At 44.6% G+C, this 12,767-nt stretch overlaps 1 protein-coding gene across 1 annotated transcript in view; it reads right to left on the bottom strand.

The window, feature by feature from the left end:
- The window catches only part of LOC310770629 (two pore channel protein 2-like), a gene marked incomplete at both ends in the record, with an annotated part of 51,436 nt that overhangs the window by 5,160 nt on the left and 33,509 nt on the right, over positions 1-12,767 (bottom strand). Inside the window, 8 exons of the mRNA XM_083663373.1 lie at positions 27-103; positions 608-679; positions 2,275-2,371; positions 2,628-2,668; positions 2,870-2,998; positions 5,131-5,190; positions 5,279-5,398; positions 11,745-11,834. Of these exons, the coding sequence (XP_083519499.1) occupies positions 27-103; positions 608-679; positions 2,275-2,371; positions 2,628-2,668; positions 2,870-2,998; positions 5,131-5,190; positions 5,279-5,398; positions 11,745-11,834 (686 nt within the window). The remainder of the gene's footprint in view (positions 1-26; positions 104-607; positions 680-2,274; positions 2,372-2,627; positions 2,669-2,869; positions 2,999-5,130; positions 5,191-5,278; positions 5,399-11,744; positions 11,835-12,767) is intronic.

Raw genomic sequence — 12,767 nt, 5'->3', positions numbered from 1 at the left:
CATGTGTGTTCACTATATCACTATACCTCATGTGTGTTGATGGTGGTGTAATTGCTCCCTCAAATAGCCAGATCCCAATCACAGCATACACATAGTACACCACCTACAGAGAGAGGAGGGATCTGCTGTTAGGAAAGTACAGTAGCAGGTTCACTCCAAAATGCTACACTTTGATTTAAAAAAATAATAATTTTGTTTTTCTCCTTGAATGCATCACCCATATCAATGAATATTACAAATACGTGTCTGTGATGGAAGTCATTGTCAGGAATATTCCTTTTTATCATCACTATATTATTTTTTTATTATTAATATATTTATATTAAGGCACTTTTGCAAGTGTGGACACATTTCTGTATGTTTGCTCCTCTAAATCTAAATCAAAGCTCTTAATATTGCGAATACTTTGAATAAAATGCAATATTTTACAGTAAAGAGCAGCTATGTGTTCAAATAGTAGATGTCTCACTTTGGAATGAAACTCTTGAATGAATGAATTAATAAATGAATGTATGTTTCTAATTCTAAATAAAACATGACCAAACATGGCACACCAACTGTATGGCCGTATGCTGATGTGGACAGTGTGTGTGATGACGTCACTCACCACCAGCACTCCGGCAAAGGCGCGGAGGTTTTTCACCAGGTCCAGCAGCGTACTGGCGACTAGAGACATGAGCTGGAGAAACAAAATGAGGTATGCATCAGGGCCCAGACACACCAGACTGCCATCTAAGAACTAGCATGCGTCGCCTGTGTCGGGGGCTGAAAAGTTGCATTAAGAACACACCGCAATAGAGAGCCGCAGGGATGAGTCCGGAAATCATCGATGCTAACACTCCTGGTTCTTCACTGTTTTCGCCTATGGGAGTTTTGAATGGGTTTTTGGCGCGATGCTTCTAATAATCTCTCTGGGCAACGCTGGCTTAATCAAACGCGAACCAGTGTTTAGTAATATCATCTTCACACATGAAGACCACTTTTATGAGTTTTGAAGCTTTTACGTGCCGTTAAAAGGGCGGCTAGCTAGCAAACGGCTAAATGAGACTACACTGTTGAGTCGATGGGGATATATACGTCAATAACGTCACCACTTCAAAGGACGAACACGGAAATTCTCTTTCCCTCACCTGGTTCAGCCCCGTTCAGCCCGGGGTAATCAGTGCACACATCCAACAACAGTCCAGGTTGAGCGCTGACGTGACGTGGAAGCCTATGCGACAGTGTGTAGTTCTGGATTAGCTTAGCTCGAGCTTTTTACTTCTAGGGCTCGCATTTACGCTACAAAACTCATGAAAGTGGTCCTCATCTGTGAAGATTATCCGACTGAACTCTGGTTCGCGTTTCATTAAGCCAGCGTTGCCCAGAGAGATTATTAGAAGTATCGCGGCAAAAACCCGTTCAAAAATTTCATAGACAGAAACAGTGAAGAACCAGGAAGTCCGGGACTTCCGCGTTCTGACTACAAAAATACGTCATCCCTGCAGCTCTTTATAGACGACAACTAGCACGTACGTTGTGTGCCTGCGTGAGACCTAGTACTGCACATATACAAACCGTTGTTATGATACATCGTTGTGAAAATGTGTATTGGAATGATCAGATACAGTAGGGATGACGTTGAAAAGTGAGAAGAACGTTTTGTGCGTGCTGTGACGGTTTAGTAATATAGCTACTTCTAATCCAGAATATCTCTGATAAAAAGAGTCGCAGATGGCGCTGACGTTGTCAGCGTTTGCCTGGTCTTTTGCTTGTGGAGGAAAAACGGAAGAGGCGGAGCTAGAAAAATATGGAGAAAGCGCACGAAACGAAACGGGCGATATCATACAGCGACAGGCTCCAGGGGCTTTGCTGAAGGCCAGCTGACCGGCCAATCGGAGCGATCTCTCTCACTGACGATTTAACAGGCTGAGCGGGATGACTAGGGCAAACGGTGCGGGACACACCGCAAAAACTACTGTAGGGCCACAGTCGCTCACTGACGGCCCGACATTGACCGATGGCCGACTGTTGGCCCACGTGTCTGGAGCTTAACACACATAGGGACACAAAATGACACGATCTTATTTGTGATGAGGTCGTTGAGTGTCAGCGCAGCTTGAGCTTTGGACACGCAGCCATGTCCTGTACCTTGTCCTGTACCATGTCCTGTACCTTGTCCTGTACCATGTCCTGTACCTTGTCCTGTACCATGTCCTGTACCATGTCCTGTACCATGTCCTGTACCATGTCCTGTACCATGTCCTGTACCTTGTCCTGTAGCATGTCCTGTACCTTGATATCCGGGATGATGCGCAGGAAGCGGAAGACGATGAGCATGTTGACCAGGCGAACCATCTCCCACAGAGACAGACTGTGAGTTGTTGGGTCCCTGTTGTGGTGCGTGCACACACACACACACACACACACACACATGCACGTGCACACATGTACGTACGTACACACACGCAAACACACACGTAGGCAGGCACGCACACACACACACGCACGCACACGCACACGCGCACACACACACACACACACACACACACACACACACACACACACACACACACATACACAGTGTCAAGTCAGGTGTGCAATCATAATATGTAAACATTTATGAAGGGAGTAAAATAGAAACCTACAATGGAAGTCTGTAGGTGGCCAATATGGTGATCTGCAGGGCCTAAATGGGGGAAATAAATGCAATGAGTGAAATTGAAATTGAATTTATTTGCATTAAAGGAATATGAAAAGTTTTTGGTAGAGTTAACAGAGACACATGGATGATTTTGGGCCAATCCCCCCAAAACTGTGTATTCCTTTAAGAACTGAGTCAAGTTAACGCGACAGTTCCATAGGTATTCAGCAGGTGCAGCCACGTTACCGTGAGCAGGATGGTGAGGAGGCCGTCAAAGATGTTGTTCCTGTAGGACAGGTAGCCTCTCCAGCCTAAGGCAAAGATCTTCAGACACATCTCCGACAGGTAGTAGATGATGAAGCAACAGTTGATCACCTGGCAGCCAATGGGGGACAGTGGTCAGTTTAGGCCGGGCTCATTCACATTCACTTCAACTCATTTGTGAAGCAGATTGTCTTAACACATTGACTGCCAGCCTTTTTTCAATGCTGTCGGTAGGTTCTGCCAGGGGGGTTTTTGAGGATTCTAGGCTCATTTTACAACAGCCGAGGATTCTTTTCTGTTAATACTTCGTGAACACCAATCATCTCAAAAGAACTAATAGAATGTGTGCTTTCTCTGTCTAAAAGAGTTAGTTTGTAGAGTTAGTAGTTATGTAAGCATTAGCAGTTGAATACAGCATGGTTTCAGCGTGAGAAAAATTATTCAGAGATAAACGGCTTTTTGTGAAATTCGATAGAACAGTCACTTTAACCATTCATTTTTGGCATCAGTAAGACCTAAACAATAGTTTTGAACAGTAATTTCCTCCATAACAGCAGGAAACTCCCCTCTGCTCAACTCCTCCCTCCGTGGGCGTTCTTCTTGGCTGCAGCGCCATGTCACAAGCACTTTCCTACCTGTGCAAATGCACTTTCTCATACTCTCGACCTCTCAAATAAATTTCTGAATAGAAATTAAATTACTCTAAATTAGAGCGAAAAAGAAACAAAAAAGAATGGGTTGAAAATCCCATTCTAAAAGCCTTTTATGGCTGTTTCCAATTTGGTGCTATTTTGCAAGGCAAAATGGCCTGCTGCACCACAAGCTTGTCACAGTCTCACTGCCCCGCTGCCGCTGTGCGGCTGTGCCTGGCCGCTCCCCGAGGAAGCCCGGCTGGACTCGCCCGCCTCCCGGAGCCCTGGCCGAGAGCTCCGATGAAGCCCCTGCGACTCTGGTCATATTTACGCTGCGTGCCTCAAAGTGTGCTCCATCCGCAATCCACCATGCAAGTTTGCAATCCCCCACAGCCAGGACCCAGGCGAAAGCGAAAGCGTTTTCGCCCCATCCATTTTCATGATAATGGCTTCCATGCTGCTGTCTTGGCTTGCTTGGCTCTCAATAGTCTGAGCACCGTCTCCACTCAGTGGGTCGGCGGAATGGATTGCACACGCCCGGCGGCTCTAACACTATAATAGGAGATGCAAAAGGGCCAGATCAACGATCCACCGTCAAAAAAAAAAAACGATTTTTTTTTACGTGTAAACACGTCGTTGGCAGTCAACAGCTGGATATTGAAAACGTGTTAACACGTCGTTGGCAGTGAATGTGTTAAGAATGAGCAAAAACAAACGGAGAATATATTTTCCGAAAACAGGTTCTTCTCTCCAATCTGTAAAGGTGTTGAGATTACAGACGCACTAATTAATCACTGTTTGAATTTAAGCTATATAGATCTGACAACACACACACACACACACACACACACACACACACACACACACACACACACACACACACACACACACACACACACACACACACACAGTGACAGAGTTGTGATTATTGTGATTAAGCTGAAATCGGCACAGAGGATTGGATTGCAGCACAGAAGCACACGCGGCGTTAATCAGTTAGTGGCCGTTCACACTATACGCCGAAGCAACGCCGAAGCCACGCCGAAGCCACACGCTGAAGCCACGCCGAAGCCACACGCTGAAGCCACGCAGTTTCATTCCGGCGTCCTTGTTAACAGGTGAGAGCGTTCACACCGGCCGCGCGCCACGCCGAAGCAACGCCAAAGCCACACGCTGAAGCCACGCAGTTTCATTCCGGCGTCCTTGTTAACAGGTGAGAGCGTTCACACCGGCCGCACGCCACGGCGAAGCAACGCCGAAGCCGCGCTGGAGCGATCGTTCAGGATTCAGTCCAGCTTGAAGCTGCCAGACATGAAGTCAATGGGAGTTGTTGTGGGCGGGGTTCAAGGCGCGCCGAGGAGGCACTGTGTGAGAGGAAAAGAGAAGGCTTCTCGTGTGAACGGTTAGGTGTCAGTTCAGCCTGTGCCTGCTTCACGCTTCAGCTCTACTTACGTTCGGCGTCCTGTGTATACAAGGGTGGGCCGTGTAACAAGGGCTTAGACCGGCACCCTGAGTCAAGGCAGCAGAGCATGTGAGCTGAGTGTTCATCATTAACCAACTTCAAAACGTCCACATGACAAAAAAAACACAAAGAACACAACAGCTGCTAACCTCCATGTTGTAGTCGTTTCTCTCGGCAATGGACTTGTCAGCGTTCAACACCAGGACGGTCTGAAACACACGCAAAGGAAACATTATAGGGTATGTTAGTCAGCTTGGTCTGTGTGTGTGTGTGTGTGTGTGTGTGTGTGTAACTTACGCCTATGCAGATGACGTTGGCCAGTGCCACCGCGTTGCCGACTATAGTGAAATAGTAGTGACTGAAGACCATCTGGAGCTTCTGCAGGACTGGAGAGTTGTACTGGGGCAAGGGAGGGTGCTGTGGACACACGCACACCCACACACACACACGCGCACGCACACACACACACACACACACACAGAGATTCAGTGGCATATATTACAGATCTCGAATTAGAGTAAATCTTGAGGTTTTTTTATTTATTGAGGGCAAAACAGACGCGTTTCAGCCTTAAGCCATCATCAGTGTACATCAGAACATGTATGTACACTTATGTACGCTGATGATGGCTTAAGGCTGAAACGCGTCTGTTTTGCCCTTAATAAATAAAAAAACCTCAAGATTGACTCTAATTGACTTCCGGTGGCACACGCTACAGCATGGCAGCGTAAAATAGTGCTCTGATATCGGCCTGATAAAATCCCCCAAATTCAAGTGCTCCAGCCCAATAATTCACACCTAGTTCGATGGGAGAATGCAGGGGGGAAAATCTATGACAACGAGGTCAAGGAAAGATAAAGGAAAAAAAAGTAAGAAGGGGAAAAAACAACTCGGGAAAGAAGCCAGCGACACTGACGCTAGCATGGCTACCGCTAGCACAGGGGAAGACGGCGTTCACGAGGACGGGGACGCCAGCATGGTTACCGCTAACACAGGGAAAGAAGGCGTTCACGAGGACGGAGAAAACATGACAACCACACTCGACTCTATTCGCAAAGTGATGAAAGAAGTAATGACTAAAGAGATGGACGATCTGAAGTCGGAGATGAAAAAAGAACTATCTGAATTTCGAGCCAGCTTTCAACAGGACTTGAAAGCCCAACTTGACGGCCTGACAGCGGAAATCAATCAGAAGATTCAAGTCGCCACCGGCCAAATTGAGGAAACTACCCGGCGCCTGGGAGACGTGGAGAAAAACATGGCAGGGTCAGAGAAGTGGGATATCGGCGTAAAAGACACATTAATCCAGTTACTCGACAACCAGCGAGCATTGCGGGATAAAGTGTCAGACCTGGAGGGCCGTTCCAGGCGCAACAATATCCGCATATACGGGATTCAAGAGGAAGCAGAGGGCACCTCCGTGCCTCGGTTCATAGAGGATCTAATTAAAACAGAACTAGGGGAATCTCTGGGCTTACAACAGGGAAATGAACTCGGAATTGAACGGGCTCATAGAGCTCTTGCCTCTAAACCGCCGGCTGGCGTGTCCCCGCGTTCAATCGTGGTTCGATTTCTGCAATTCACGACCAAAGAGAAAATCCTGCATGCTGCTTGGCAGAAACAAATCCACGTACAAAACAAGAGGGTTTACTTCGACCACGACTACGCGGAGGAGGTGCAACGAAAGAGAAAGGAATATATTCCGATTAAGAAAGTCCTCAAAGAGAAGAAGATCCGCTTCCAAACCCCGCTTGCCAAAATGAGAGTACACCTGGTCTCAGGCATCGTTACCTACAATAGCGCCTCGGAGGCGGCGGTGGATTTGGCCCAGCGAGGCCTCCCGGTGAGACCAATCCAGACAACCAGAAGGACGGGGGACATCACGGAGGAGACCCTCTCCAGGCTCCTTCCCTGGGAGAATGTGAGACCGCGCCGAAGTGGGGATAGAGATGATTACCGTGAGGCCATACGAGAGAGGCTTCGCCCATTCCAGAGAGATGGTGAACGAGCCGGTGGGAGCGAGACAGAGAAGACCGGGTGATGCTGGTGAACCATTTACTCCTTATAGCACTAAGAGAAAGCCCTGCCTGTAAGTTGAGCCATGGGAATATATACCGTTGGTATTAATATTTTTTTCCGCTTCGTTTAAGTTGATCCATTAAGACTGAGGTCATCTCAGGATATCCCCGATAGATGAATGAGTGATCATTGGGAAAAGACAATGTAACGATAAAAAAAGACCTCCATGTGACTTTTTATTATTGTATCTGATGGCCGATACGGTCGAGGCAAAATTAGGCTATGTGCCACACTGTCACAAGGCGTGCATGGGTCCGCCTGTTTTCTGTTTACTTTTTCAGTCTGCTGACGAGGGGCCCCACTCAGTGGCTAACCCCCCTCACTGCGAGAGGAGAAGCTGATTCCTCTCATTTGGAAGTCCGGTTTGTTTTGTTTTACAGTTACGGAGGCTTATTTGTGTTTGTTCATGTATTTTTGTTTCTGAGGTCTGAGCAGCGGTTTCTAATGGTACAGAAAGATAACCAAAAAGAGAGAAATGCATTTCCAGTATTATAATACTCTATCCTTAAATGTGAATGGCTTAAATAATCCTATCAAGAGGAGTAAAATGGTTTCAAAATTGAAAAGAGAAAAGATTAGTATAGCTTTCTGGCAAGAAACTCATTTATCAGATCCCGAGCATGAAAAACTAAAAAAAATGGGTTTTCGTAACACCTTCTACTCCTCACACAAGTCAGGAAAGAAAAGGGGAGTCGCAATACTCATACCAAACTCAATTAGTTTTGAATTAATTACCGAAATAAAAGACAAGGAGGGCAGATTTGTCTTAATCAAAGGCAAACTTGAACATAAAGAAATCACTCTATTAAACGTATACGCCCCCCCAGGAAGCACTATAGCCTTCTTTAAGAAGATATTTGATTTAATGGCATCTGAAACATATGGCACCCTTGTCTGTGCAGGTGACTGGAATATTTTATTGAACCCTAGACTAGATACAACCAGTAAAACAAGGAAAATAAATCCTTTGGAAACTAAAGTGAACAGAATGCTGCAAAACTTGGGTCTGGTTGATTTATGGCGCAAATTGAACAGAACTGAATTGGACTATACGTTCTACTCTGCCCGTCATGACATTCACTCAAGAATTGACTACGCTCTTATGTATAGCAATGACCTGCATAGAATTAGGGACTGTAGAATAGGCCAGAGGGACCTCTCCGACCATTCAGGTCTATATCTAGAATTACACTTGGACAGTGCCCCAAAGGAAACTGTGTGGAGATTAAACACAGGTATGCTGAACAGTGAGGCATTTAAAGCTAAAATGACACATGATATGAAGGAATTCCTTCAACACAACGATAATGGAGAGGTCAACTCTGTGATATTGTGGGACACGGCTAAAGCCTTTCTCAGGGGGAAAATTATAGCTCATTCATCCTATCTAAAAAAGCTAAAAGCTGGAAAACTGCTTGATTTGGAAACTAAACTTAAAGATTTGGAACGGCTTCATAGTACTACCAGAGATTCCTCTGCCCTTCCACAAATGAAAAATATTAAAAAAGAAATAGATAAAATACACAGTGAAGAGGTCGAGAAGAAAATGCGATATATGAAACAGAGATATTATGAGGCCGGCCCAAAAGCGACAAAATTATTAGCCTGGAGACTTCGTAAACAACAAGCTGAAAGCACAATTTTTAAAATTCGAGACCCTGTCACAAAAAAATTAACCACCAAATTGGAAAGCATCCAAAAAGCATTTGAAATATATTATAAAACATTATACACCCAACCTGAGAAGGCGAGTGAAGATACAATAGAGGAATTCTTAAACTCATTAGACCTTCCCTCATTGGGAAAGGAAGATAATGATAGACTCACCTCTGAAATCACAAGTGAGGAAATAGATAAAGCAATTTCATCACTCAAATCGGGCAAATCGCCCGGATTGGATGGATACCCACCGGATTTTTACAAATCTATGAGGGAAATAATGCTTCCGCTGCTCACGTCTTGTTTTAATCATGTCATGACGGAAGGGGACCTCCCCCCTTCGTGGAATGAGGCCTTTATTTCTGTGATACCGAAGGAGGGCAAAGACAAATCAGACTGTAAATCATATAGACCCATCAGTGTCCTGAATACAGACTATAAACTGTACGCTTCCATTTTGACTAGGAGAATAGAAAGGGTGATGCCATTCCTGATAGACGAGGACCAAACCGGGTTTATAAGACATAGACAAACCCATGACAACATCCGAAGAGCCATTCATATTATTGACCATATCAACAGAGAGAAAAGTAGTGCGATCCTTCTCAGCTTAGATGCTGAGAAGGCCTTTGATTCCGTAGGCTGGGAATTCTTATATCAAGTTTTGGCCAGATTTGGGTTCTGCGAGGGTTTCATTAAAAGTATAAGGACTTTGTATTCGGCCCCCACGGCTAGGATAAAAATTAATGGCAGCTTGTCAAATCGTATAGTCCTGCAGAGATCTTGTCGGCAGGGCTGCCCCGCTAGCCCCGCCCTCTTCAATTTCTTTATTGAAGCGTTGGCTCAAACCATCAGACAGGAGGAGGGTTTGGAGGGTATAATAATAAAGGGGGTGGAACACAAGATCTGTCTATATGCGGACGACGTATTGGTGACGATAAAAAATCCAAGTTCAGGAGTGCCGTTGCTGATGGAGATTTTAAAAAGATACGGGAGCTACTCTGGTTACACACTTAATGTTAATAAGACACAAGCCTTGATATTTAACTATACCCCTGATCAGGAACTGGTGAATAGGTATAATTTTAGCTGGCATCTACCACATGTCCAATACCTGGGTGTCTATTTACCAAAAGATATGTCTTCCCTGTATGCTATAAATTATGATCGGATCAACAAAAAAATATTTGATGATATGAACAGGTGGGCCGTGCTTCCCCTCGATATAGGCAGCAGAATACGATCAGTCAAGATGACTATTCTCCCAAAACTATTATATTTATTTACAGCCCTGCCAGTTGAGGTCCCCCTCTGTCAATTCAGGGAATGGGATAAACATATTTCCAGATTTATATGGGACAAAAAGAGACCCAGAATAAAATATTCAACATTACAGTTGCCGAAAGAGGGGGGGGGCATGGCCCTACCGTGCTTAAGAGATTATTACCTGTCTGCTCAGGTCAGACCACTAGTATTATGGTGCAACCAAAAATATGAAGCAAAGTGGAAAAGCCTTGAATTCTCCCTATCAGAAATACCAATTCAATCAATCCTGGGTTGTCCTGACAGGATGAAGGAAACATCTGGATTAAATAACCAATGTGTTGATTTTTCCATCAAGATATGGATGGAGGTGGTCAGACGATTCCAGCTCCAGAGAGAGATAAGAGTGCTGGCCTGGCCAGCTTACAACCCACACTTCCTACCGGCGGTAAACGATCATGGATACAGACAGTGGTCTAAATGTGGCATTACAGCCCTCTGTAGAATTATGTCAAATGGGGAAATGGATAGCTTTGAGAACCTAAGCCGATCTTTCGAACTTAACAAACAGGATTTTTATAGATACTTACAGATTCGTCATTATTTTCTGAAGGAGGTTAGAGGGTCCGAACCTGTAATTCTCTCAAGATTGATCCACACTTTTATAGAAGCTTATAATGGGGATGACACAAGAAGAATTGTTGGAAAACTGTATAGCGCCATTACATCAATGAATAAAAACTCAACAGATTATGTAAGACAGCGCTGGGAAAAGGATTTGGGTGTGGAAGTATCGGAGGAGGTGTGGCTTCAGGCTTGGGGGGCTCATTGCTCTGTCACTAACTCACTGACCTGGAGAGACTTTGGCTGGAAGAGCCTGATTCGCTTTTTCATAACACCAAAACAAAAATCTAAATTCACTGGATCTCAGCTTCATTGCTGGCGGGAGTGTGGGTCAACTCAGGCGGGCCATGCTCATATATTTTGGCTCTGCCCAAATATCCAACCCTTTTGGGAAGACATGAGAGTTCTGATTTCTAAAATAATGGGTTTTGATTTTGAGATGTCCTTTTTCACACTGTACTTTGGAATCATGCCTGATGGTTTATGTAAAAGTGACACCTATCTCCTGAAAATATTATTGGTTGCATGTAAAAAAGCTATCACCAGGTGTTGGCTCCAGAGAAGCCCTCCTACTGCTGGACTCTTCATAGGAATCGTCAACCATATACATCTTATGGAAAAGATGACATTCACTCTCCGCCTCCAAAAAGACAAGGGTGAAAACCTCTGGATAAAGTGGGACTGCTACCTGCAGGAATCTGAGACTGGCTAGGGTTTTTTATTTTTTATTTGTATTATTTAATTGTATCTCTCTCTGTGTCCCCTCGCTTCCATCCAGCATTCTCTCCTCTCTCTGCCATTCTTGAAATAACAAAGTTACTAACATATGAAGATCTGCACCTGGAATACCTCTCTCAAAAAGACCTCCTGTTCGCTGCCTCTTTTTGTATTTGTATTTGTATTATTGTTTTTGTTTCTATTTGTGTATACCTGTCTGTCTTTGTCTTTTTTGAAAATTGATAAAATAAAGAGTTTAAAAAAAAAAGATTGACTCTAATTCGAGTGCTGTTGCCTACCTCTGTTTCTGTGATCTCCCTGCAACCTGCACCGATTGAGCTGCCTAAGACCTGGAGCTGTGCGAGCTATTCCCTTGCTGTATATTACAGATCGCAAAGTGAAATGAAATGTTAAATTGTACCTCTTTCATGCGATCTTTATCCAGCTCGTCAAACAGCTTCCTGGAGTCGTCTCGGTCCATGTAGCCCACGGTGGAGTACGGCTGCACCACCTGGAGGTGTGGGGAGGCACAAGAAAAACATAATTGACTGATTAAATGAACAAACCTAGGTGATACGTCATATCTGCAGCAGGTCGTTAAAAGATTTTAATACATCTTAAAATAATTAAATTATTATTGAAATTGAAGGTCTTAAGAAGAAAAGTAAAAAAAAACATATGAATGCCTTAAAAACGTATTACCATGTAAGTACAGGTTTCCTTGTGTGGCCTGTGCTGTACAATACTGTACTGTATGTATCTTATCTTCTTTACGAAACATAATTTGATGTCATGTCCCATAACAATCCATTTCCTGCTATGCTTTTTCTTATCCTGAACATTTATAAATTAGTTTCACAGCTTTCATTTCAAGCAGGCCCCCCCCCCCATTAGTTTCCTTATGTGGGTTTTATATTTGGTCGTGAATTCCACGTAGTCTAAAAAGGTCTTTAAAAGTCAATTCAATTAGTCTCTCTCACACCTGTACCTGCAGGGGTGTTCTTCTCTCTCAGACCTGCACCTCATTCAGTGAAATACCCCTTTCAGACCGAGGTCCAACAAGGCTTATTCCCAGGTTGATTTTGTGTTTGAAAGGACAAGGGTTGATTTCAGTGTGAACGCCACCGCCCAGGTTGCTAAGAACCGGGGCGGGACAAAAGGCTAGCAGCAAGGTTAGCGTTAGCTGCAAACCGTTGCAAGAGCCTTGAGACACACACACACACCTTTCACCGCACAGTGAAGCGCTGCATTTAGGACGCGTTGTGACAGCGAAACAATATGGCGGGCTGTCCGTTTCCAGCCTGACTTACCGTAATTGGATTGAATTGATTGGATTAACCCCGTGTTGACTGACTTGGTGTGAACTGACAAAAGAAGGGTTGAATGTGGGTAAAAGCACCTCTGGTCATTGGTGTGAAAGTAGCAGTGTTGGGCAAGTTACTTT

This window comes from Poromitra crassiceps (genome assembly GCF_964638095.1).
Source record: "Poromitra crassiceps genome assembly, contig: HAP1_SCAFFOLD_136, whole genome shotgun sequence".
Taxonomy (NCBI): Eukaryota; Metazoa; Chordata; class Actinopteri; order Beryciformes; family Melamphaidae; genus Poromitra; species Poromitra crassiceps.
Note: the sequence above shows the minus strand (reverse complement) of the source record. Positions and strands in the feature narration are given on the sequence as shown.